General features: G+C 39.1%; 2 protein-coding genes across 2 annotated transcripts in view; both read left to right on the top strand.

The window, feature by feature from the left end:
• Nucleotides 1–18,536, top strand: part of LOC122652080 (regulator of nonsense transcripts UPF2) — a 54,450-nt gene extending 35,914 nt beyond the window's left edge. Inside the window, exons 10-17 of the mRNA XM_043845750.1 lie at nucleotides 11,654–11,953; nucleotides 12,052–12,249; nucleotides 12,451–12,552; nucleotides 12,832–13,083; nucleotides 13,175–13,393; nucleotides 15,059–15,229; nucleotides 16,583–16,768; nucleotides 17,389–18,536. Of these exons, the coding sequence (XP_043701685.1) occupies nucleotides 11,654–11,953; nucleotides 12,052–12,249; nucleotides 12,451–12,552; nucleotides 12,832–13,083; nucleotides 13,175–13,393; nucleotides 15,059–15,229; nucleotides 16,583–16,768; nucleotides 17,389–18,390 (2,430 nt within the window). The 3' untranslated portion in view covers nucleotides 18,391–18,536. The remainder of the gene's footprint in view (nucleotides 1–11,653; nucleotides 11,954–12,051; nucleotides 12,250–12,450; nucleotides 12,553–12,831; nucleotides 13,084–13,174; nucleotides 13,394–15,058; nucleotides 15,230–16,582; nucleotides 16,769–17,388) is intronic.
• A 3,431-nt stretch (nucleotides 18,537–21,967) lies between these two features.
• On the top strand, nucleotides 21,968–24,773 carry LOC122652082 (60S ribosomal protein L4). Its single transcript, XM_043845751.1, has 2 exons — nucleotides 21,968–23,097; nucleotides 24,625–24,773. The coding sequence occupies exons 1-2, from the start codon at nucleotides 21,994–21,996 to the stop codon at nucleotides 24,736–24,738; spliced, it is 1,218 nt and encodes a 405-aa protein (XP_043701686.1). The 5' UTR covers nucleotides 21,968–21,993; the 3' UTR covers nucleotides 24,739–24,773.
• Nucleotides 24,774–26,219: the final 1,446 nt, after the last annotated feature.

Genomic DNA, 26,219 nt, shown 5'->3' with positions numbered 1-26,219 from the left:
ATCTCGCATGTCTGAGGAAGATCCTCTGTCGTTGATTGTTGCTGTTGCTTGCCCTACCATCTCTGAGGTAGACCCTCTGTCGTCGTCTTTGTAGGCTCTGCAGCCTGGCTCCCCTCCGGCTGCGAGTGACTTCGTCACTACCCTTTGCTCCCCTGCTTCCCATCTTTCCCCTCCTCTTCCCGAAAATTCCCCTTTTAACGTTAACAACTTCTCTCCTCTTTTAGTGGACCACTCCCCCCTTTTGTTACCTTCCCCCTCCTCGTCTCTTATTACCCAAATCCCCATTTTACCCTCCCCTAAAAAAGGTAAATCCAAAAAGAAAGACAAGAATCAGAAGGAGAAGAAAAAAAGAAAGAAAGCCAGATCAGTCTCCTTCTCTAGGCCCTACTCTTTTTTGACCAACTCTCCTCTTAACCCATCCGGGTCGGGTACCCGCCTGCCTGATCCAATGTCTAACTGCCTGGTCTCTCCTTCGTCCTTGCCCGTTTCCCCTCCTACCAGTAACCCCTGCAACTCCCACAATCCTTCGACCTCTGCTGGTTTTATTCCCACTGCCTCCTCCTACAACAAACGGCACCAGAGCTCATCTGCTTCTCGTAGTGCCAGCGTTATGTCCCGGCTTCTAGGGACTGAGTTACAACCCTCCAAGCCCCTTCAATGAATCTAGGCATCGTTTGGAATACTTGGGGTCTCAATTCCCCTTGTAAACATGTTGTTGTTCGCTCCCATCTTCGGCATCATCAAGCTACTTTCTGCTGCTTGCTTGAGACCCATGTCAAAGAACCCAATGCTACTAGGATCTCCAACTCCATTGTTCCCGGCTGGTCCTTCTTATCCAATTTTTCTCACCACCCTGACGGTCGTATATGGGTGCTATGGGATCCCTCTAAAATCAAAATTTCTTTGGTCTCCTCTTCAGCCCAATACATTCATTTAAACTTCTCGTACTGCCTTAACCAATCTTCCTTCTTCTTCACTGTTACTTATGCTTTCAATTGCCCTGTTCTGAGACAATCTCTTTGGTCTGATCTCTGTGACCTTGCTGACCCCATAGGCTCTCTCCCCTAGGGCATTGGTGGTGACTTTAATGTTATCAGATTTGGGTTTGAGAAACAGGGAGGTGATCATTTGGACCTTGAATCAATGTCTGATTTCAATGACTACATCGAAGACCTGGGTTTGGATGATCTCAGGTGGACAGGTCCCCCCTTCTCCTGGAGCAATAAAAGGGCTTGTCCTTCCAGAATTGACTGCAAGTTGGATTGGATTTTAGTGAATGAAACTTGGCTATCCTCCTTCCCTTCCTCCTCTGCCAATTTTGATACTCCAGGTATATCTGATCATAGTCCCATAGCCTTATTCCATCCAACCCTATAATTCCTTTGGTCCAAAGCCTTTTAAATACTTTGACATGTGGTCCTCCCACCCCTCTTTCTTGACCATTGTGAAGGATGCTTGGGACGAGCCTGTCCAAGCTTTCTCCTCCCCTCTCCTAGTTTTGGCAAGAAAGCTTAGGAATGTGAAATCGGCCCTCAAAGGCTGGAATTCTAGCACCTTTGGAAATGTTTCTCAAAATGTGCAGGACTGCAAGGACAAGCTTGCAAACGTCCAGCTGCAAATCCAAATGGACAATCTCAATATCCAATTGGCTGTTGATGAAAAAGGTGCTGCTCTTGAATTAGCCATGCTCCTCAATCAAGAAGAAAGTTTCCTGAAGCAAAAGTCCAAGATCAAGTGGTTGGACTTGGGGGATTCTAACTCAGCCTACTTCCACCGCTCCTTGAAATCCAGAACCAACTACAACTCCATTCTTTAGTTGGATGCTCCTAATGGTTCTCCAGTCACAAATGTGAAAGATATCAAAGATATGGCAGTGAATTACTTCATGAATCTCTTCTCGGGTCCATTGGATGAGGCTGCTCCAATCCCTGATAATGTGCTCAACAAGTTCATTCCAAATGAGCTCATTCAGTCTTTTAGTGCTATTCCCAATGAGGATGAAATTATTGCTGCAATTCATTCCATCAAGCTGAATCGGGCACCTGGGCCAGATGGTTTTAGCATGGGGTTCTTCTTAGCAGCTTGAGATATCATTAAGGATGATCTCATCAAAGCCATTACAAGCTTCTTCTTCAACCCCAACCAGATCTCTGAGGTGAATCATACTTTTCTCTGTCTCATTCCCAAGAAGGAGGGAGCTTCAGTGATGATAGACTTCAGGCCCATTGCCCTCTGCAACCTGATTTACAAGTTCATAGCTAAGATCCTTGCTTTCAAGTTCAAGATTGTGGTGGATCTCCTTGTCAGTGAAAATCAGTCTGCTTTCATCCCTGGTAGAAGTATTTCTGACAATATCCTCCTGTGCAATGAGATTGTCCGAGGTTTTGAAAGGAAAAACCACTCTCCTGCTACTCTTATGAAGATTGATATCCATAAAGCTTTTGACTCTCTGAGATGGGATTTTATTGCTAAAGCCTTGACCAAGATGAGGTTTCCTACGGTCTTCATCCATTGGATTCACTGCTGCATCTCCACCCCCAGGTTCTCAATGCTAGTTAATGGCAGCCCAGCTGGTTACTTTGCCTGTACTGTTGGTGTGCGTCAAGGTTGCCCTCTTTCCCCCTACCTCTTCACTTTAGCTTTGGAAATGGTATCCAGGGAAATCCAATTATGCACTGATCAGCAGTTTATCTCCCCTATTCCCAAATGCAAAGCCCTCAAGCTATCTCATTTGGCGTTCGCAGATGATCTCATGATCTTCTCCAAGGCTTCCATTTCCTCTTTTGAGTCTATCATGAACTGTTTGCAGCACTTTCAAGATTTATCGGGGGTTCAGATCAACCCCCTCAAGTCTTTTCTCTTCCTTGCTGGGGTTCCTGATGAGGTTAAAGCTGTTTTGAAGAGTATATTTGGCTTTAGTATTGGTCAGCTCTCTGTGAAATATCTGGGCCTCCCTTTGATCCCGGCAAGATTATCGGCTCATCATTGCACTCCTATGCTGGATCTTATCAGGAAACGGCTTCAACTTTGGAAAGGCAAACTTCTCTCTTATGCAGGTCGTTTGGTGCTTGTCAAGTCTGTTCTCTAAGCCTCCTACATTTACTGCTCAAGTATCTATGGGCTGCCTCAATCCATCATCAAGTCTTTGGAATCCCTCATGTCTTCTTTCCTTTGGAAAGGTTCTGATGCTACTAGATTCCTTCGGCCTGTTAGTTGGGACTCTGTTTGTCATCCTTTAGAGGAAGGAGCTTTGGGTATCAGAAGGATAAAGGATGTGAACTTAGCTGGCATCATCAAATTGCTATGGAAGATTGTGTCCAAGGCAAAAAGTATTTGGGGGGACTGGATATATTCGGGTCTTCTCCGTTTGGATTCTATTTGGACTGTCCAAATGTATTCGGATGCTTCTTGGACCTGGCGCAAAATTCTAGATAACCTTTCCTTAGTCCTCGGATCTATCCAATCTCACATTGGTAATGGGAACTCCACTCTGTTCTGGTTAGATCATTGGCATCCTATGGGAATCCTTCTTCATCATGTCAGTCCTAGAATGATCTATGGTTTTGGGCTGCCTAGAAATGCCTTGGTGGCTGACATTCTCAATGCTGACGGATGGGACCCCTCTGATTCCTCTACCCCAGCTCTTACCTCTATCTGGACCTTATTGCCCTCTATTTCCAGAAGACCCTTCATAAGGGATGATTGTGTCACTTGGCTGCCTAGTTCTTTGGAAAAATTCAGTTCTAAATCTGCTTGGGATCTTGTTAGAACCCGCCGCCCCCTTGTTCCTTGGAGGAAACTTGTCTGGTACAAGCACCACATTCCTAGACACAGCTACACGGCTTGGAGAGTCTTCTCCAACTGCCTCCCAACGCAAGCTTTCCTCAAGCACCGCCACATCTTGGTATCTCCCAATTGTGGTCTATGTTGGAATGGGATTGAAGACACAAACCATCTCATCTTTGACTGCCCTTTCTCCTGCTCTATCTGGAAAGGTATTCTCTCCAAATGCTGGCCAAGAAACAGGAGGATCCTTCCTTTTGACCGAGAATGGATTTGGGTTGATATGACCTTTGGTGGTTCTACTCTTTGTGACGTGATTGGGAAGATGGCTTTCTCAGCTGCCATCAACCACATTTGGATGGAGCACAATCTTCGGAAATGGACCTCCAAATCTAGATCTGCTAACCAGATTTGGGATTCCATCTCCTTTGAAATCAAATCTAAGCTTAGTTTGGTTGCTCCTTCTTCTTGTATTGACACCCCAAGGAACAGGCTGATTGTTGTATCCTGGGGTCTTTCTTCTATCTCCCTTCTCCCAGCAGGCTCTCCTGTTTGAGCTTCTGCTGCCGGTTCTTGTTTTCCTCCCTCGTATTTGAGGGCTGATTTTCCTTTTAGTAATGAAATTTTTATTCACCCAAAAAAAAAACATCTCCATATCCACCCACCAAATGTTGCTTTATCCTTTTAATCCCCCCTCTGAAATCATTTTTGCACAGATTGCATTTGACAAGGTTTTTGTCTGTAAGGTCAGGCCAATACCCATACATTCACCCTGGATCATTTGATTTGGCCTTCCTCTTTGGGTCTTTGAATGGATCATACCCCACAGTACTGCTGACTTTGCAAGCTTGCAATGTGCCAAGGGATAAAAGTAACTACAAAAAAAGGAAAAGAAAAATCAGAGAAGCAAGAAGGGTAAGAAAAAAAAAAAGGAGATCATGATTCTGATTCATCCTTGCAAAGGAAAAAAAAGGATCATGATTCTGATTCATACTTTCAAAGAAAAAAAAAGAAGCAGCAGCATCAGCATCCATTGCTCTATCATCAATTCATCATCACATCATGTCATTGCAATTTGCGAAGGAAAAAAAAATAGAGGGAAGCTACATCAGTATCTAATATTCTAATATCTATTTTAGTGATTCAGGTATTCACCATTACAAAGAAAACATCAAAACAGAGAAGAAGCAGCAGCAGCAGCAGGTGTTTGTACTACAGAGAAGAAGAAGCAGCAGCAGTTAACCAATAAAAAAAAACAAAACAGAGAAGCAGCAGGAGTTAGTGCCAATAGTGCGTTACAGAGAAGCAGCAGGCAGCAGTTAACCAAGTTACCAAGCCAAAAAAGAAAAAAGCAGCAGAGAAGAAGAAGCAAAAGAAGCATAGAAGAAGTAGCAGAAGAAGCATAGAAGTTACAGACTTCAAAAAAAAACCCGCCGCTGTAGGCATTACAGGCCACAGAGAAGAAGTAGAAGAAGCATAGAAGTTACCAAGCAAAAAATAAAACGAGAAGCAGCAGCAGGTTAAAATTTAAAATGAAAAAAATGGAAAACATAGAAGTTACCGTTACAGACTACAGAGAAGAAGCATAGATAGTAGTTACCAAGCAAAAAAAAAAAGAGAAGATGTTACCGTTACAAACTACATTCTACAGAGAAGAAGAAGCATAGAACTATAGAAGTTACCAAGCAAAAAAAAAAGAGAAGATCAGAAGAAGTTACCGTTACAGAGTACAGACTACAGAGAAGAAGAAGCATAGGGAGTAGAAGACTTACTTTGCCGCAAGGGTAGGAGGAGGAGGAAGCTTTTCCTTTGGCGCAGAGGACTCGAGAGGTAGGAGGAAACTTCTCCTTCGCCTGAATCGAGTTTCTGTTACCGGAGCTGGAAAGGTAGGAGGAAGGTCGCACAACCTTTTGCACAAAGGAGTCGAGGGTTTTAATTTATTAGGGAAGAAGTTTTAGGCTTTTAGCTTTTTATGTTTTAACTTTTAAGTTTTAGGGATTTTAGATCTTTAGTTTTAAAGGTTATTTATCCCATGTGGCAGCATACATGAGATAAATATACACCAACCAATAACAAATAAACAAAAAGAATAAAATATAATTGCATGAAAGAAAAAAAAAATACACACTCCAGATTGGCGTCCGACTTGCCCTCATGGCGTACCAAGGCGTCGCTTTAGCCGCCTTGGCGACGCCTAGTTGGTCAAGTTGGCCACCATTCATAACTCTTGTTAAGCGTAGGCTCGCTTACTACATGCATTTCCGCCTGGACACCAAGGAGCCACCTAGGTGACGCCTTCACAACTATGCTTATCATGGACAATATAACCAAGAGCATTCAAGACGAGGTCCCATGATGTATGCTCTTCGCCAATGATATCGTTTTGATGGATGAGACAAAAGAAGGGATTAACTCTAAGTTAGAGCTATGGAGGTCAACCTTGAAAACAAGAGGCTTAAAGATTAGTAGAATGAAGACGAAGTATATGATGTGTAATTTTAGTCACATTATAAGGGATACTAATATGGTGCGAATTAGGAAAGAGAGAAGCTGCAAAGTGACTTTTTAGATATCTGGGGTCAATCATAAATAAAGAAGGTGACATAGAGGATGATGTTTCTCAGAAAATTAAAGTGGGACGGATGAAGTGGAGAGGTGCTTCAGGAGTGTTGTGTGTACTGACCGACGTATTCCTTTAAAGTTTAAGGGAAAGTTTTATAGGACTGTTGTTTGACCGACCATGATGTATGGGGCATGATGTTGGGCAGTTAAGAAGTGTCATATTAATAAGCTTTGTGTAGCAGTGATGAGGATGTTAAGATGGATGTGTGAGAAAATAAGGAAGGATAAAGTACAGAATGAAAATATAAGAGCGGACTTGGGAGTTGCCCCGATCAATGACAAGCTCTGAGAGAGTCGTTTAAGGTAGTATGGTCATAATCAATGGAGGCCTAGGGACGCTCCAGTAAGGAGGAGTGATATGATTCCGATTGAAGGCGCTAAAAGAGCTAGGGGCAGACCTAAAATAACCATAGGAGAAGTGGTGAGGAAGGACATGCATAGTCTAGGTCTTGTACCAAGTATGACCTCGGATAGAGCCTATTGGAGGGCAAGGATCCATGTCGTAGACCCCATTTAGCTAAGTTTCTTTCGATGTGCTGGGTTGTGCCTATTTCCTTTTACTATATTTCATCTTTCTTTTTTTATTTGTCTTTTTTTTTCTTTCATTTCTCATCTCTTTCCCCATCCCTCTTTTCCCATCTTTTCTTTCCTTTTTTGGTTAGAACTCTATTTTCCCTACTTTGTTTTATTTGGATCCATGTTGTCGACCCCATTAAGTTGGGATAAGGCTGAGTTTGTTTATTGTTGCTGTATCATATCGTATCAGAGATACGTATCGTACCCTACAGATACGCATGGAAATGATCAAGATACACATAGAAATACACTTTTGGAGCAAAAAATAATATATAACATGTATCCTGCATAAACACTAAAATGGAGAATAATGTATATCCAAACAAGTGCATTAAATTGAAAGTGTCATAAAGATGAGGTTTCTTACATGTTGTAATAGTCTATTGCCATGAAGAGTGTCAGGGTAGTTCAAACTCATATCTGGAAAGGTCTTCAGGAATGGGAGCAATTACGATGATATTGTGCACCAACCGAACATAAGCACAATGCTGATCCCAGTCATACGACTTGATTTTTGGAAGAAATAAAAAAAAAAAAATTCTCTATTGATGAAATTTTGTTTTTCTGTGAAAATTCATGGATTTGAGTACAAATCCTTGCAAATGGTTAAGTTTGATGCATCGAATAACTTAGTTTTACCTAAATCTATGGATTTATAGCAAAAAATAGGATTAAAAACCATGACTTCAACACAAAGATCAAGTTTTCTTTGAAACCTACCTTTTTTATGTGAAATCTCCTTCAATCTTTAATCTCAGCTTGTTGAATGATGCAAACTAAGTTGTTGTAGCACTCCTTGATTCGTTTTTGAGTGTAGATTAGAAGCCCCATCTCCAAAAGTGTGAAAAAACTTGGTTAAATGGAAGATTTGAGACTCTTGGTACTCAATTTCTCCTCTTGTCTCAGCTAAAATCAAGTCTGTGACTTAAAATAGGGTTTTTATGGTTTGTATCAAGATGTATCGATAGTATTGGCCGTATTGGTATGTATCAATCCGTATCGGCCGATACATACCGATACGTATTAATACACCCACAATACTCTTTTATTGGACGTATTGGTAGTATCGATATGTATCGTATTGGCCCATATTGACCGATACAATTCAATACAAATCGAGATAGAGTATTTAAAATAAAAAAAGATACGTATTGGTATGTATCCAATGCAATGAATGAGCTCCATGGCCAGGAATGGGAGGGAAGTTTAGTTCCACATTGGTCGGGTAGTGTGCGGCAGTTTGGCTCATGATCTTGGAAGGGCCTCTCCACCCTGAAGCTCGGGCTTTTGGGTTTGATGCCATTAAGTGGTCAGGAATGGGAGGGGAGTTTAGTCCCACATTGGTCGGGTAGTGTGCGGCAGTTTGGCTTATGACCTTGGAAGGGCCTCTCCACCTTGAAGCTCGGGCTTTTGGGTTGGACGCCAATACGCCATTAGTATCGTATCAAGACCGCCGATATGATACGATACATACCGATACTTTAGACCATGTATGAGGTTCTGAAGATTGACACATGGCTAATCCAGACCATTAGCTATTTATCTAGCAGTCAAAATTGCCACATCATCATTCCATGTGGCACAATTAAGGTGGGCCGTGGTAAGCTTATCAAAGAAAATGAGTTTTTCCCATTTTTTATAGTAGTTATGAAATAATTATATTATATTGCATGTAACAGTATAATGCATTGCATTTATGTTTCGGATAAAAAGGAAAAATAAGTATACGACAGTAAATTTGATATAATCTATGGTATTTAACCAAAGTTGTGAACTGAGAAGTTGTTTTATTCCCAAAAGTTCTTTAAGTTAGGTAAAAAAGCATTTTCAAAATATTTGAAAGTTACTGGCCATTATGTCATTCTCAAGGGCTGTCATTGTCTTGTATCCTTTTTGAGTACACGTGAAATGACATGATTTTACCCTAATTGAAAGAAGTGTATTATTATTCCAGGAGCATGAGCACCACCATCAGATGTGGCTTGATCTTTTATTTTGGGCCTATTTTGATAGTATATGGCTATGGGCTTTTGTTTTAAGTGTTTTTATTTGTAATAGGCTCAATTATAAGGCCCAAATTTTAGATCCAAAGGGAGTACTTGAAATTTGCATTTCAATTAGGTAGTTAGTATTAGTAGTGGGGCCCATTAGCTATTTGCCTATTAGTTGTGAAGTTATCTTGTTAGATAAATTTTTCCCTATTTGTGGGACTTACTTTGGAGGAGATAAGGTTAGTTTTGAGTAAGTTTATGACTCAAGTAGGAAGCTTAGGTTAGTTTTCTGTCAACTTACTTAGTGTATTATAATTTATAAAGACTTAAATTAGAAATTTACTTAGGTTAATTTCTCATCTTTATAAATACATGTAAAGTATAAGAGGCTAGACCTCACACACGACTTGTAATTATGGAATACGGTTGTTTTGTTTTTGAAAAACGAGCTGTATGCTCTCTATCCTCTGTCCCCTCGATTTCTCTTTCCTTTCTTCTTTCTCTTCTTTCCCACCACATGCAGATCTTCTATCATCTGATCTGCATCAACTTGGTATTAGAGCCAAACCTGATTGTTAATACCATGGATCCTGCCCTCTTGTTTGCTATCTGCCATTAACTTCAATTCGTGTAAGAGAGCTTGTGAACGGTTGAAGCAAATATCATAGCAACTCAGCAACAATGTAGAGAATTTAAGAACCAATTACTGATCACCCATCCGATCGTATGGGATCCTCGTTTGATAAATTGATCTCAGTTATTGAGCAATGGGTGGAAGAGCAAGAAGACAAATCTCTGATGATGGACGAAGTGGCTCCAGGTCTCCAAGAAGCTCCACCATGGAGGAGCATAAACTGGTTGATCTTGTGATTGACCGGTCAATTTTTGGCTTCCACATTGCAACTTCAACAATGGATTCCTTACCTTTTATTTTGTATCATTGGATTGTGGTCTGATTGATGATTTCATAGAGTCAAGAGGATGGATGTTGATCATGCGTTGAAGATCCTCCCATTATACAAAACTCAAGGCAAGTTTTTGTTAACAAGGGGAGAATAATGCAAGAGTATGATCACCACCATTGGGAGTGGTTTGATATTTTATTTTGGACCTGTTTTGATAGTATATAGTTGTGGGCCTTTGTTTTAAGTGTGTTTATTTGTAATGTGCTCAATCATAAGGCCTACACGAAATTAGCATTTTAATTAGGTAATTACTATTAAGCAAGGTTCAAGGTCTCAGTAAAAAACCAAGTTGTCTCAGTAACTTGGCAAGATCTCGGCCAAGTTCATGCATTTTTTATGTCAAATTTCGGCCCTTGGTTTTGGTGGCCATATGACCTAATTAGGTCATGAAACTTGCAGGACAGCTTATTTTAAGTCCTATAAACATGGTGGAAACCCTTAATTTTTTAAAATTCACATCTAAAATGGTAGTTTAACTTCGGACCATAGGTTGGTAGTGTATGCTGTATATATGACCAATTCCACACAATCTTTAGTATTAGAACACATATAATTCAAGTAGAACAACTTAAATAAGCAATAGGTTTGAAAAGACATCAAATTATGAACCATTTTATAAATCATACATCCAACTTTGTTTGTTATATAGAGTCAAATATATTTTGAGTCAACATTTAACAATACAAGCCAACAACTTCCAAGTACCAAGTCACTCCTATCCCTATATGCTCATCCTAATATTGAACGAGTGCCGGGCCTTCAAGCTTAAATCCCCTCCAAATGTTGTTCTTGGGCATCAAACCAAATGTTCCAAGCTTTTTTTGGTAAGATTTGGAGCTTCTTTCTTCACAAACTGGCAAAACCAGTCGAGTTTACCGAGAATAGGTCGAAATTTCAACCGAGAGAATAGTCGAAACATGGTATTTATATAACTTTGTGACATTTCGGCGAGATAGCAAAGTCTCAGCTGAAACCATATAATGTTCTGGTATCGCATGTGGTTTCGACTCTAGACTTGTCGAAACCAAGAAAATCACCGAGACTTCGCCGAGATCTCACGAGACCTCGAACCATAACTATTAATAAGGGCCTAGTGGGGCCCATTGGCTATTAGTTAGGAAGTTATCTTCTTAGATAAAATTTAGTTTGGACGAGAGAAGGTTAGTTTTGAGTTGGCTTAGGACTATTTCTAAAGAGTATGTATGGAAGGGATTCTTTATCTAATTAAGTTATTTCTTTTATTATTTAATTGTTCAAGTCAAATAGAAAGCTTCGGTTAGTTAGACTTCTATTTTATGTATTTTTTCTGTTTTAGAAGTACATGTAAGAGGCTAGACCTCACCCACGATTTGGAATTATGGAATAGAGTTGTTTTGTTTTGAAAAGCAAGTTGCGTGCTCTCTCCCCCACAATTTATTCTCCCTTATCTCCTTATTCTCTTCTTTCCCACCACGAGCAAATCCTCCATCATCCGATATGCATCTGTTATACTTCTAAAGGGCAAAAAGGTAAGGTTACAACTTCTTTTTCACCAACTTTGGTCACAATAGAATTTTCCCATGTACATTATATGTAGAGCATAATTTTGGGTTGGCATAGTCCTTGTGAACTGTTCTTGCATTAGTTGCATACACTTGAGCTTTGTCTGTTTAAACTATATTGTTCTATATCTGTCAACTTACTAAGAACCCACCCCACCCCCACCCCCATGTACAGACTCAGGAATTGGCATCTGAACCAGACCAAGGTCATTTGGCTTCACAGGAGACTGCAGAGGTTTTTGTAAACCCTGGAGCTGCACCAGAAGGGAAAACTGATGAGAAAGGGAAGGGCAAAGAGGAAAAAGATAAGGAAAAGATTAAAGACTCAGATAAGGAGAAAGGGAAAGAAAAAGATACTGAAAGAAAAGGAGAAAGTGAGAAGGAGAAACTGAAAGGTCTTGAAGGGACAAATTTGGATGCTTTGTTACAGAGACTTCCTGGTTGTGTGAGCCGTGACCTCATTGATCAGTTGACTGTAATCTACTGTGCTTTCTCGACTTTCAACTTTCCTGTTTTATCTCATTTATTTTTATGATAAAAACCTTTCAACTGAATTCTTTCTCCCTCTTGTAGGTGGAGTTCTGTTATTTAAATTCAAAATCGAATCGGAAAAGGCTTGTGCGGGCATTGTTTAATGTTCCTAGAACTTCTTTGGAATTATTGCCTTATTACTCTCGCATGGTGGCCACGTTATCAACGTGTATGAAGGATGTCTCTTCAATGCTCTTGCAGTTGTTGGAAGAGGAGTTCAACTTCTTGACAAATAAGAAGGTCTATTTTCTGGTTCAACATCCTTTTTGTATTATAATTATTAAGATGGAATCTCTCACCTTCATCTGTTAGGAGGCTATGCACTAAATTTTTTTTTATTTGTGTGTGGATTCTAGGTTCCAAATTTCATCTCTTTTTTTTTTTTTTTTCCTGAATGTTTTCTTTTCTCATTTTCATTCTTTTGACTGGAACATTCATCAGGACCAAATGAACATTGAAACAAAGATTAGGAATATAAGGTTTATTGGAGAACTTTGCAAGTTCAGAATTGCACCAGCAGGTCTTGTCTTTAGTTGTTTGAAGGTAAGCAGATGTATTTTTATATTCAGTGCTGAACGTTTCTAGCTCTAGTTAATTCTTTTGGAGTTGCCATTTTTTAGTAGTCAGAAATTGATGTTTCTTTCTTCGTAGTAAATTATTAGATCTAAAGCTGATTGTAAACCTACGGTAGTGACATCTTTCTGCTATGGGTTCTGTCAAACTTGTCTACTTCTATATGCTGGAGAAAATCTATCTAAATCCGGATACTTAGTATGTGATTAGATATTTACTTACGGGAAACCAACTATCTCCTCTAATCAGGCCTGTCTGGATGATTTTACTCATCACAACATAGATGTTGCTTGCAACCTTCTTGAGACATGTGGGCGCTTCCTGTATCGATCTCCTGAAACTACAATACGTATGGCAAACATGTTGGAGATATTGATGCGCTTGAAAAATGTCAAAAATTTAGATCCTCGTCACAGCACCCTTGTAGAAAATGCTTATTACCTTTGCAAACCACCTGAACGTTCTGCTCGAGTCTCCAAAGTACGTCCACCATTGCATCAGGTATAAATCTGTTCATAGTTATGATAATGTGATCTGGTAAGCCTGTTTTTTGTCTTACATAATTTGATCTTCTTCACACTGTATCTTGCAGTATATCAGAAAGCTTCTTTTCTCCGACCTTGATAAGTCCTCCATTGAGCATGTCCTGAGGCAGTTGCGTAAGTTACCTTGGGATGAATGTGAAGAATACCTATTGAAATGCTTTATGAAGGTTCACAAGGGAAAGTACAGTCAAGTGCACCTCATAGCTTCGCTTACTGCTGGACTGAGTCGCTATCACGATCAATTTGCAGTGGCAGTTGTCGATGAGGTGCTCTTTTCCTTGTTGGATTCATGTTTTTTTCCCCTTCTACTTTTATTTTATTTATAATGGATGTATAAAAAGATTTAAATTTGAGGGGATTCTGAGCTGTAAAGAACGAAGAGATGGAAAGCATACAGAAAATACCCTACATGTCCAGTGCATCTAAACAACACCAAATTCAAATTCCTGACATGATCTTGTTAAACGCCTACACATTCTGTATAAGCGTGATCTTTTTTCGAAGAAAAGTAAACTAATTTCTTCTTCCTATAGTGTTTCTCCATCTATTTCCTGCTGTATGCCCGTGATTTAAGATCTAAAATGTTATTCTACTTGCAAGATTGTATTAAAATATGAGATTGTGGCTTTGAAGTTATATGTCCTTGTGATTTACTGAGGAGGGTGCAAATTTAGTTCCTTGACATTCTCTTTCCATTCTTTTATTTATATTTTATTATTATTGTTATTTCAATTTTGTTAATGAAGCGAAGGCTTCTTCCAGCCAACACACATATGAAGGGTAGGGAATGTATACATGTTTCCCCTGTGGGAAAAGAATAGGAAATTGAGTTGCTGGTCAATTTAAAACTAGAAAATAATCCTGCTAACAAAGTTGCCACCAAGGTTAGATTCAGGCCTAGAAACACCTCTGGGCTATTCATGAGAAGTTTTACTCCTGTAACTGCATTCCCATTCGATTTTAGGTGTTGGGGCCTCTATTATGCTCTCCTAGGGATAGATTTTGGACGTTGTCTTTGCTTTATGGAGTTTCAACATATTTATTTTCATTGGGTTAGGGTGACGGTGTTGTAAATGACTGTTCGATTTCATTAGCAACTTGTGGCTAGAATCAGCTGAAGTGCTGAACATATAAAACAGTATGGAATACGTGGTGAGAAGCATTGTTTTAATTTGTTGGAGCTCAGGTTGATGCACCCTAGCTTAACCTGCCCTATTGGTCTCTCTGCTAATAGAGTACTGTTATGGTGAAAGCTTAATTACAAAAACTGGCTAATGTCTAACCAGAAGGTGTCTGCTTTTGTTTCTGGTTCGTTTTCACTGAAACCAGGAACCAGAAAGGGGTTCAGCTCCCGTAAACCTGCTTTGCCCTTCCAGTCTTGGTTAAAAACTGAAGTGAAAAGCTTCCCTAACTAAAGCCAACCTAAGGAAGTTGCTTTTACTTAATCTTTGTTCCTTAAAGTATGTAGGAATATCTGTGGATGAATTGAGAATTAACATTATCCAAATTAGAGTATCAAACGAGGGGTCTTGTATATGACAAACTAACTCCTATGAGTTTCTCCTTTATGTCTCCATTTGGTTATGTTATTTTCAAACGTTATTTGTTGGTTTCCCTTACCTGTCTTTCATTTCTCTTGATTTTGCTGATATATTGCTAATGGCTTGCTAAAAGGAAATTTGTCAAGTATGACTATAGAAAAATTGCCTCCAACTTTAGTGGACTATATATAGTGTCAGTTTTTTTTGTTTTTATTTTTATTTTTTATATGTAACCAAAAGTGTTGTTGATAGAGTAGAATAAAAAATTGGATTAATTTGATGACTACAAATAATTGTGATAAGGCTTGAATGATGTTGTTGATGATGATATGTGTTTGTCTTTCTTTCGGAAGAATTAATTTCGTCTTGACTTGTTCCTTCTTTCTTAAGGTTCTGGAGGAGATCAGATTGGGGCTGGAGATGAATGACTATGGAATACAGCAACGCCGCATAGCACACATGCGGTTCTTAGGGGAGCTATACAACTATGAGCATATAGATTCATCTGTTATTTTTGAAACACTTTATTTGATTCTTGTATTTGGCCATGGGACACCAGAGGTACAAACTTATGTCTGCTCCTCTGATCTTATTGTTTTGGAGCTCATTTTGTATATTCTATGATCCCATCAAACTCAGCCTTGAAAGTTCCACAATGTGCATTTTTAGATGACTGGTTAGTGTATGAAACTTGTTTTCTATTTTAGTTGACATGAATAGTTGATTGGTTCTGTATGGACAATATATTATTGTTATCCATATAATATAATCACAGTTCTTTGACAAAAATGTCAAATTTGGAAAGCCAATACATCTAGAAATCTGCTATCACTTTGATATGATAAAAAATTTAGAAGCCTAACTTTATGGGATGACATTCAGTCAATAATTAAACGTGTCATTTTCTGGAGAACTAGCTTGTAGTCCTAAGCATTCACATGTTCCATTATTTGATTCAATGATCAGACTTATTAATATATTTGCAACTAATTTTCCACAAAATAGATTCTGTATTTTACTTTAGGGACAGGTTTTTGTACACGGCCGTGTATGGTACACGGTCGTGCTTTCAACCATTAAATGAGCATGACCGTGTACAATACATGGCTTCTCATCCCCATCCAATGGTTGATAGTACGATCGTGCACCATACATGACCGTGTACAAAACCTTTTGCCAAACAAAAGGAGCCTTTGTTTCATTTCTTTGTTCATTGAATTTTCTTCCTTCATCCTTTTCCTGAATTGAGATAATGCTGTGTCTTGGTGGGTTAATCTCATGCGCTTGTCTTACTGAATCTGTTTTGAAACTATTGAAGCCTAGTTGATTTATTCCTGATTGGTCCAGGAGAATTATTATTAGAGCCAAGTGTCTGGTCACTGACATGATCCTCCAGTTATATATTTGCTACTTGTCATTGCTTTTTCTTCCTTTTATGGGTTTTTAAAATTGGAATATGAAGCTTATAGCAGTCCTTTTGGCTTTTGCTGTTAGCGGATTCTGACAAAAACAAATAAAGATGCATCTCAATGAATGACAATTCTTTGTAACTGATCCTCTGGGATGAACTCGCTTGGCGTTGATCAGGGCTGATGTCAGATATAATGCAAAAACATTAGGGCAAACATCTTTAAATAATTTGATTTACAATCCATATTTTTTCCTTTTCTGAATGCTTGAAAGAGGATATTAGAAAATGCTGGGCATACTGTCTAGAAACATCTCTTTCAGATTAAATTGGGAAACTCAAACTACTATACTGGACAAGTCATATTTCTAATCTTTCCACTGACGCGCTTATTTATTTTCATTTATCTTAACTAACCACTTTGCAGTAATATCTGTTTTGTCAATTAATAATATTCTTCCTCTTATGCCACCTTATTTAATATTGTTATTTTTTTGTGTATAAAGCAAGATGTGCTGGATCCACCAGAAGATTGTTTCCGCATTCGGATGATCATAACACTTCTGCAGACGTGCGGGCACTACTTTGACAGAGGTTCTTCCAAAAGGAAACTTGATAGATTTTTGATATATTTTCAGAGGTACATCCTCAGCAAAGGTTCAATACCTCTAGATATCGAATTTGACTTACAGGTCAGTTGTGTTGCTTCACTCGTTCTCTACAAAACTTCTGATTCTTTGACTATGGATTGCTTAGGAGCCACTGCTTTTGCTTTTATGGCACAATTAGCTTTTCACTGTGGCTCCGTTTGGTTGCAAGGGGAATTAAAGTGAAGGGAAGGGAAATTTTCATACTTAAAAAAGGAATTTTTGTAATCAGTACCCCACGTGACACCATGTGACAATATCAATAACTCCAAATCATTCCATATTTGGTTATTAAATTCAACTTTACTTTGCATCCAATTCCCTTTGGTTTAAAATGTAAAATAAATATTACATGTGAAATGTATCTCTACTATATATGGTAAGAAATTTAAGTAATTTATACAATCACATGGGGTAATGATTACAAATTTTTTTTTTTTAGGTTTGAAAATTTTCCCTTCCCTTTCCTTTAATTCCCCTTGCAACCAAACGGAGCCTGTATGAGAGAGTATGCCTTGTCAGAATTATGTGATAAGTTTTTTTTTTCTGGCCTGAATCATTATATGATAAGTTGACTTTGAGTAATTTCAACCATAAAAATTTTTTGGAAGTTGTTAATGTCATGTGAACTTTGAATTTATATTGTACTTTGGAATTTTTTGTAGGACCTATTCGCAGATTTACGTCCAAACATGATTCGATATTCATCCATTGAAGATGTTAATTCGGCCTTGATAGAGCTTGAAGAACACGAGCGTTCAGTATTAACTGATAAGGGCAATAGTGAGAAGCACTCAGACACTGAAATTCGCAAGCGTCCTGTTCGGGTAAATTCTATTGCCACCGCGGCGAATGGGCAAAACCCTGAAAATGGGATTGAAGAAAATGGTAGAGCTCATGAAGAGGTAGGAGACAGTGAGAGTGACTCAGGAAGTGGCAGCATTGACCAGGAGGTGAATGAAGATTATGATGAGTTGTACGAGGACAAGTCTGAAAATCAGGAAGATGGATGTGATAGTGATGAGGAAGATGATGACACAGGCGCGCCCATTGCTTCTGATGAGGATGATGAGATCCAAGTCAGGCAGAAGGTGGTAGAGGTGGATCCTCAGGAAGAAGCAGAGTTTGATCGTGAGTTTAGAGCTCTAATGCAGGAGAGTTTGGAGTCCCGCAAACTGGAGTTGCGGGCCAGACCAACCTTGAATATGACAATACCAATGAATGTGTTTGAAGGATCCAAGGATCATCATGGAAGGAGCATGGAGGGGGAAAGTGGGGATGAAGTGATGGATGAAGAGGGAGGTGTCGGAAGCAAGAAGGATGTATGTGTGAAGGTCCTTGTGAAACGGGGGAACAAGCAACAAACAAAGCAAATGTTCATCCCCAAGGATTGTTCACTAGTGCAGAGCACTAAACAGAAAGAGGCTGCTGAGCTTGAAGAGAAACAAGACATCAAGAGGCTGGTATTGGAGTATAATGACAGGGAAGAGGAGGAACTCAACGGCATGGGGATGCAGGCAATGAATTGGATGCAGACAGGGGGAAGCAGACCATCTGGCCGTGGCAGCATGTGGGATGGATCTGGCGGGAGGTCAGCTGGACTTCGTTACCGGCATCATAACCACCCATCCGGTGGTGGTGGATTATATTATGGAAGACGAAAATGAAATGATTCTACCTGTGTAGTTTATGAGGTTTAGTGTTTATGTTGATGGAAGAAAGCAGCTGGGGGAACAGAGGAAAGGGGTGGTTGTATATGAATTGGGGGCATGAAAAGTTGGCCCATCTGAGCTGCGCAAGGTTTTGATTCTTCTAACTCGGAGCGTCATCTGTAGTCTTATCGTGTTTATATACAAGAAGGCTCGATGCAAATGTTCTGCCACCAGAACTTCTGATATGTGCAGTGATGTTCTTTTGATAAGTTGGAAAAAAATTTCATCACGGCTCTGAAATCAGTAATTCTGCAGATAACTGCCTATGACTTTAAGAGTTATCTCCTGGTAAAGGTTATACATATTAAAGTTCTGAGAACCTAATACCAAATTACGTGAAATGAAGCAATTCATGAGAGAAAGGTTTTACGTATTACAATTATTTTACTGAGAATGGCCAAGTTGTAGTTCAAATTCAATTTGTAGATCTATCGTTTGGTTAGTACTCCGGCCATAAAAGCTTGTGAATTGTTTGGACTTCTTTTGCCTTATTATAGGAAAACACACCAAAAAAAAAGGTTTTTGACAAATGCCCCCCTGAAAATACCCATTTATTTAAATGTCCCTTACAATTTTTTTAATTGTAAACTTTCTCTACTTTCAAAACATTGTAGCATTTTGGTCCAATCCGTTAATTTGGGACGTTAGACTTTAGTTTTAGGGAATCTAATGACCAAAATGCCTTTGTGACAAAAATCCACCAATAAAAGGATCAAATTGCCCTCATCTTCCCCAAATCGTTTAGGGTTTGAAACTGAAATCAAACCCAATCAAACCCTAAACGATTATCCAAACTGAAAATCAAACCCAACACGTCTCTCCTTCCATTGGATTTAGGGTTTGATTTTTTTCAGTTTCAAACCCTAAACGATTTGGGGAAGATGAGGGTAATTTGGTCAATTTATTGGTGGGTTTTTTTCATAAGGGTATTTTGGTCATTATATTCCATAAAACTAATTTCTAACGTCTCAAATTAACGAATTGGACTAAAATGCTACAATGTTTTGAAAGTAGAGAGAAATTTATAATTAGAAAAATTGTAGGGGGCATTTGGACAAATGGACATTTTTAAGGGGCATTTGTTAAAAACCCCAAAAAAAAGAAGAGGTACCAATACACAATTGGGAGGTCTGGTGAATGTCACAATGTACCACTGCTTTTGACGGTTACCGTTGTTTTCTCAACTCAAACTCTCAAGCATTAGGTTGTAATAGAGGGTATTTTGGACGTAAAAAGAGCAAGAGGTAATGAATGACATTTTAGGAGTAGTGTAATCACAATGTCAAATTAGTTTGGATGACGAGATTCTTTCACTTAGGTGTCGATAAACTCTCTCATTTATTTAGTGCTTCAAATACTTGTTTGGGATAGTGTGTAATTTGCAAGCTCTTTTTCCCAGTTGAATATTGAGAGCAAGAGGAGACTTGTCCCGATCAGATCAAACCTGCCAAGATGTTCCCTTGTGATAGGAACACCATGAAAAACTTTCTCTATATTCCACACATTGTATGGTCCATTGCTTCTTTTCTCTCACTATCTTTCATCTTTTATATTGCATTTTTTTTCATCTTTCTTTTGTCATTTTTCATTTTCATTTCTGATCTCTTTGTCTTTTTTGTTTAGTACTCGGTTTTCCTTAATTTGTTTTGTTTAGATCAATGTTAGGTTGGGATAACTCGTTAGACTGAACTTGTTGTTTGTTGTTGTATTATAGTAAAAAAAAAATTAATGGGCGAGGGGTCATTGGTCTGCATTGCCATTGTCTTTTTAAGGAATTGAATGTGACACATTCATGATGTTGAAGATATTCCAATATTTCGTATTATTGGGTTTAATAATTTTTTCATTTATATGGTATATTGCTCCAGATCATGAGTTGATAGGCAAAGATTAACGTAATGTGATTTTGGTCAACAAATTTATATTGTTCTCAAACCAAAAGAAAAAACTCATCATAGGGTTTTGTGGTGCTCAAAACTTTCCAAGGAATTAAAAAGCAAAATTGTGATGTAAATTAGTCGTCATCAATTCTAATCTAATTCCAATTTGAATCAGTTCAAAATCAAACTAATTGTGGTAAAAATAAGATATATGGGAAGATTATATAGATATTATTTTATTTTTTTTTGAGTTGTTGGTTAAAAATCTTGTAAAACATAGGCACATAAAGGTAAGTTCCCTTCAATTTTTTCACTTTTTAATGACCAAAGGGAGTAGATAATGACCATGATACAAGATATATGCATGTTTTCGCTTTTCTTTTATTTGGCCATTTTGAGAGCCAAGGGTAATTAGAATTAGTGGGGAAAAAAATCCTCTCAAATTCCCTAAAGGTGCAGTGCGGTGCATTTCAGGGCTGAGAGTTTGACACCTGACAGGCGCTACATCCAACGGTGTCGAACTTAAGGAGAAAAAAAAAACTAAATTAATCGAGCTCGGACCGTTGGATGTCACACCTACCGGATGTCAAGCTCTCAACCCCAAACTACACCTGTACAGAATTGGAGAGGATATAAACCCGAACTAGTGGCCATCCATTTCAATTCTAATTGGCTAATTCCACGGATTCAACTCTTTTGAAACCATGAAACGTATGCTAACCCATGGAATTTATATGCTTAACTATTTTAATGAAACACAAGTATCTCTCATACATTCCAAGTCTCTAATAAAAAAATTAGGGTAAACTACACGTCATCCTCTAATTTTCAAACGAAACTCAGATCACCCCCTGGTTTTTGAAAAAACTCAAATCATCCCTGGTTCAGACGTCAATATGATAAATTAGTTCCTACCGTTAGTTTTATTCTGTTAAGTGATGATGTCAGTCAGTTAAATAAATTTAAATTCTTAAACTACCCTTGGCCAATGTTGAAGATGAAGGAAGGGTAGTATTATAATCTTAATTCTAATGTTTTAGTACAAGGGTAAAATAGTATTTTCACACTAATAACTAACAGTATACTAATACCGTTACTGTAGAGGGGGTGATTTGAGTTTTTTCAAAAATCAGAGGGTGATCTGAGTTTCATTTGAAAATCAGGGGGTGTTGTGCAATTTACCCAAAAAATTTAAAAAAAAAAAACTAATACCAACAGTTATTAAGAAGCCAACCAAGAACTTACTAATGAAGCATTTGTTAGTAATTTTTTTTGGGGGTGGGGTAAGTGTTAGTATGTCCATAGACTAGAAATTTTCAATATTTAACTTTGCCACAAATTTGACATGTGCACCGAAGACCTTGGGGTCAACCATAATATAAAGATGTGTTTGGTTGGATTTTTTTTTGTGAAACCAAATGCACCATTATAGAAACAAAAAAAACAAGGTAGATCAGATCAGCCAACCCAAACCAAACCGGTTCAGTGTCACCCAACTGAACCAATTCCCGCGCCACCCAATTGGCACTCGAACACCCCTTAGATATATATACATCTGGAAACCCTAGAAGGGTTTCCAAGTGATACATTTCTTTCTTTATATACAATTTACAAACCTAAATCACTCTCACTTCCCTCTGCCCTCCCTCTTCTCTCTCCCGTTCCTCGTCCCAAACCAATGGCCGCCGCTGCTCGACCTCTCGTAACCGTCCAGCCGTTAGACGGCGACATGGCGACAGATGGTGGAAACACCGTTCCCCTGCCGGACGTGATGAAAGCTTCCATTCGTCCAGACATCGTCAACTTCGTCCATGCCAATATCTCCAGGAACAGTCGCCAACCCTACGCTGTAAGCAAGAAGGCAGGCCATCAGACCTCAGCCGAGTCTTGGGGTACTGGTCGTGCTGTCTCTCGTATCCCTCGTGTTCCAGGTGGGGGTACTCACCGTGCAGGTCAGGGTGCTTTCGGTAACATGTGTCGCGGTGGTCGCATGTTTGCTCCCACCAAGATCTGGCGCCGTTGGCACCGAAAGATCAATGTCAACCAGAAGCGTTACGCTGTGGCCTCTGCCCTAGCCGCATCTGCTGTCCCTTCAATTGTCCTCGCCCGTGGTCACCGCATCGAGAATGTCCCTGAGATACCTCTTGTTGTGGGTGATTCCGCAGAGGCCGTGGAGAAGACATCAGCTGCTATCAAGATACTCGAGCAAGTTGGTGCTTTCCCCGATGCTAAGAAGGCCAAGGACAGCCATGCCATTCGACCTGGAAAGGGTAAGATGAGGAACCGTAGGTACATTTCTCGCAAGGGCCCTCTGATCGTTTATGGTACCGAAGGTTCCAAGCTTGTTAAAGCTTTCCGTAATATCCCTGGAGTTGAAGTTGCTAATGTTGAGAGGCTTAATCTTCTTAAGCTCGCTCCTGGTGGTCATCTTGGCCGGTTTATCGTATGGACTAAATCTGCTTTTGAGAAGTTAGATTCAATCTACGGTACATTCGAGAAGCCATCAGAGAAGAAAAAGGGTTATGTCCTGCCTCGATCTAAGATGGTGAATGCTGATCTTACTAGGATCATTAATTCTGATGAGGTTCAGTCCGTGGTAAGGCCGATCAAGACTGACGTTAAGAGGGCGCAGCTCAAGAAGAACCCATTGAAGAATTTGAACACTCTTCTCAAGCTCAACCCATATGCTAAGACCGCTAGGAGGATGGCTCTTTTGGCTGAGGCTCAACGTGTCAAGGCAAAGAAAGAGAAGCTTGACAAGAAGAGGAAGCCAATTTCTAAGGTATATATTCCTCTTTGTATTGTTTATGAGTTCATGGTTATTTTGTTTTTTTACTGTACGCTTTTGTTCTTGGAGAGCTCATTTTTATTTATTTGAGAGTGAATGTGATTTTGTGTTATTTTTTTATGGTTAGCAAGTATTTTAGAGCATTTCGAATTTCCCTCGCTGGTTTTGTGAATGTACATCTATTGGATTTGCTCGTTATGTTCTGTGCTAGCCTAATTATATCTGTTGAGTTCATTAACGTCCCAAGTAACCTGCTGTAAAGTTGAGGACAGCATATTACTGTTATGATTGTCTATGCTTGAATTGGTTTTTATATGCCCCCTCTAAATTGGAAGATTTTCAAAGTGATAGATATGAGTAGTGATGGAGCATGGACGTTTAACGTTTGTTAACCTCATAAATCATTGGGATTGACGTGTCTATGATTCGAATTAATTTTGATTGTAATCTGAGGCACATGAGCTCCACTTAGCGTCATTGTACTGCTAATTTTTCTTATTTTATTGTGTCTGTAATACCCCTGAAATGGCTTAATTTCTCTGTACGTGTTGCCCAATGTAGCCTATTTTAATTGGTAGGTTGTCATTCTACTGCTTATAAGAAAATTGTAATGTGTTAGGCCTATTATTTCTTTACTAATATTATAATTTTGTTGAAACTTAAGTTACTCTTTATCACATCTCATGGTGTGAAGATTGACAAGATTAATACCGTGTGTGGGATATGTCTAGAAGAGGGTTGTATGGTTTAGACCTCACTATGCAAGAGCCAGATAATCCATGTAATAATTTTTTATGTTTTACCATTGTTTTTGGAAATAATGTTTTACCATTGTTGTTTGTGATGCTGTGATGCACCAAAGTATTTCTTATGGTATTTTCCTCCTTTGGGTTTTTGGAGGTGATGTATTCAGTGTCTTGTGCCCTTCTTTTGTTGTACTCTAATTTTCATTCTCATTCACACCTTTTTGTTTGCTGCTTTCTCATACAGCTAATGTTTTTCTTGTGTTGGGAGTACTGTCATTGAATGTTTCTTAGTTAGTTCTCTGTTTGGACAAACAGAGTGAATCACATGCAGAGAGTGCACCTCCACCAAACACACAACCTCACAGGCACTTTGAGGTGCAACCCCGTGCTTGGTGGTAAGGTCTCCAATCAGTTGATAGCAGAGTGCCCAGGGATTGTATTCCACCACAGTTGGAGAGGTGGGGATGGGGGTTGATGGGTTGTAGGGGCATTAACCATGTTCCCCCAAAACAGAAAAAAGAACACGTCACATGTGCTTCTTGCCGACTTCTCAGTGACCTGGTGCATTTTCTTTATTTCTGTCCATTCATTTGCAATGCCACAAAACTCTTCTTCGATTCTCACTTTTGGTTATTGATCTGTTGAATTGCTTCATAACCGATCATGGTGTATATTGTTTACTTTTTTTAATTAATAGTTGGGCCTGTTCTATATATTCAGTATATCCTTTGGTGGATTATGTGATTAATGAAATATGTTCTTTTCCTTTTGCTAGGAGGAGGCTACTGCGATAAAGGCTGCTGGCAAGGCATGGTATCAGACTATGATATCAGACAGTGACTACACCGAGTTTGACAATTTCACAAAATGGCTAGGCGTATCACAGTAATGAGTGTTTTCTTAATTAAGGCATTTGGAGTTCTCTGTTGGAACTGTGTTCTGTTTTTTTTGTTGGACTTGCATAGTAAGATCTTCGTTGTTTTTTTAAACTTGTCTATTAGGGGGGTGGGGGGAGGGGAGAAGGGAGAGGCCAGAATAAATGACATGAATTTTGGTACATTGGCGCTACCCCTCCCTTTATTTGGTTGTCATTTTTGTCTTTGGAGAGATTTTGATAATATAGAGATGCAACTAAAACAATTTAGGAATGAGTAAAGCTCTGTTTTTTTAGCAATATCTTTGATTATTGGAATCAGGAATTTGCGCATCACTGGATTAAGATCCAGTCATAATCCCCTTCCCCCAAAAAATAGTGGTTGATAAAATTCTAGTAATTTTAATGGTCTAGCTGTAAAATTTGCATGTTTAAGTAGGGTTCATTATGTTTTCTTAAGAGTATATCAGGATTACTGGAGTGAGGCTTCTCCTTTTTAACATTTTAAATGGACCGATTGTGACCAAGTTGTGATCCCTTGTACTATTGAGAAATGTGTGGCGTAAAGCTGCATTGTTCTTTGTCTGCTCTTCAAGTAAAGCTTGAATGGTCTCTGGGTTTGGAATTTTCATCTTCTATGTTACGCTTTTACTCCAAAATCTAGATTCTGAGCCTAAATAAATAGGCTGTAGTGCTTTATTGTTGGTCGTTAGCTCCAACCAGTTGAATTGAATAGGTTAGATTTACCTGAGGATTGGTTGAGGTATAAGTCAATATGTTGTATGTAATGCTTTTGATTGCTTCATTTTCTTTGCCCGCCCATTGATTAATGCTCAAAAACTTTAACTTCTAAAGCTTTCTTGCCATTTGTTGGCTAGATCCTTGTCTTCTGCTTGTTCTCTAGTAAAGGATTGTTAGTTAGTCTACTACTTAGCCGTCTACACCCTACCTGTACTAGTTGGTAGTTTGTAAACTATAATTTTTTCTGGAAAAGGTTCTGAGGCAACAGGATGGGATGGTATATCCCACACCCAGTCGCCCTTTTCTTCTCAATCATTCATCCATCCGCTTTAGTAAACCAACTCTCTTTGCTGCTGTGATTTCTCTATACCCCAATGCTACAACCACATTACTAAACTCAGCTTCTCTCTCTCTCTCTCTCTCTCTCAATTGTTTCCTCTTTCTCCCATTCTGTTCCTCTTTCAACCTGCTCTTGGCATAATTTTTGTTTGCGCTTGATCTATCATCATCTGAGGTGGACGACTCTTGTAACAAATTTGGGAGACAGCGCATAATTCTCTCTTCCCTTCATCTCCCGTGTCTCCCACCATCCCTGGCCCCTTCCTTGCATCGCCTCACTACTATGAACACAAACATGAACATAAGTAGGCATTAAGTTTTATGATTTTTGTATTGTGCTGAGTTCCCCTCCCCTCTTTCTCTCTTCTCCGCTTACTTGCAGTTCTCTTTTTTCTCTCATCCTTCTTCTATGACCT

This window comes from Telopea speciosissima, chromosome 2 (genome assembly GCF_018873765.1).
Source record: "Telopea speciosissima isolate NSW1024214 ecotype Mountain lineage chromosome 2, Tspe_v1, whole genome shotgun sequence".
Lineage (NCBI taxonomy): Eukaryota > Viridiplantae > Streptophyta > Magnoliopsida > Proteales > Proteaceae > Telopea > Telopea speciosissima.
The sequence above is the reverse complement of the archived record's forward strand: the minus strand, read 5'-3'. Positions and strand labels throughout refer to the sequence as shown.

Bases quoted from the DNA above. Each gene is read 5' to 3' on its own strand.
- LOC122652082 (XM_043845751.1), top strand. From the start codon at position 21,994: ATGGCCGCCGCTGCTCGACCTCTCGTAACCGTCCAGCCGTTAGACGGC. The intron at 23,098-24,624 runs GTATATATTCCT...TCCTTTTGCTAG, and splicing joins AGAGGAAGCCAATTTCTAAG to GAGGAGGCTACTGCGATAAA.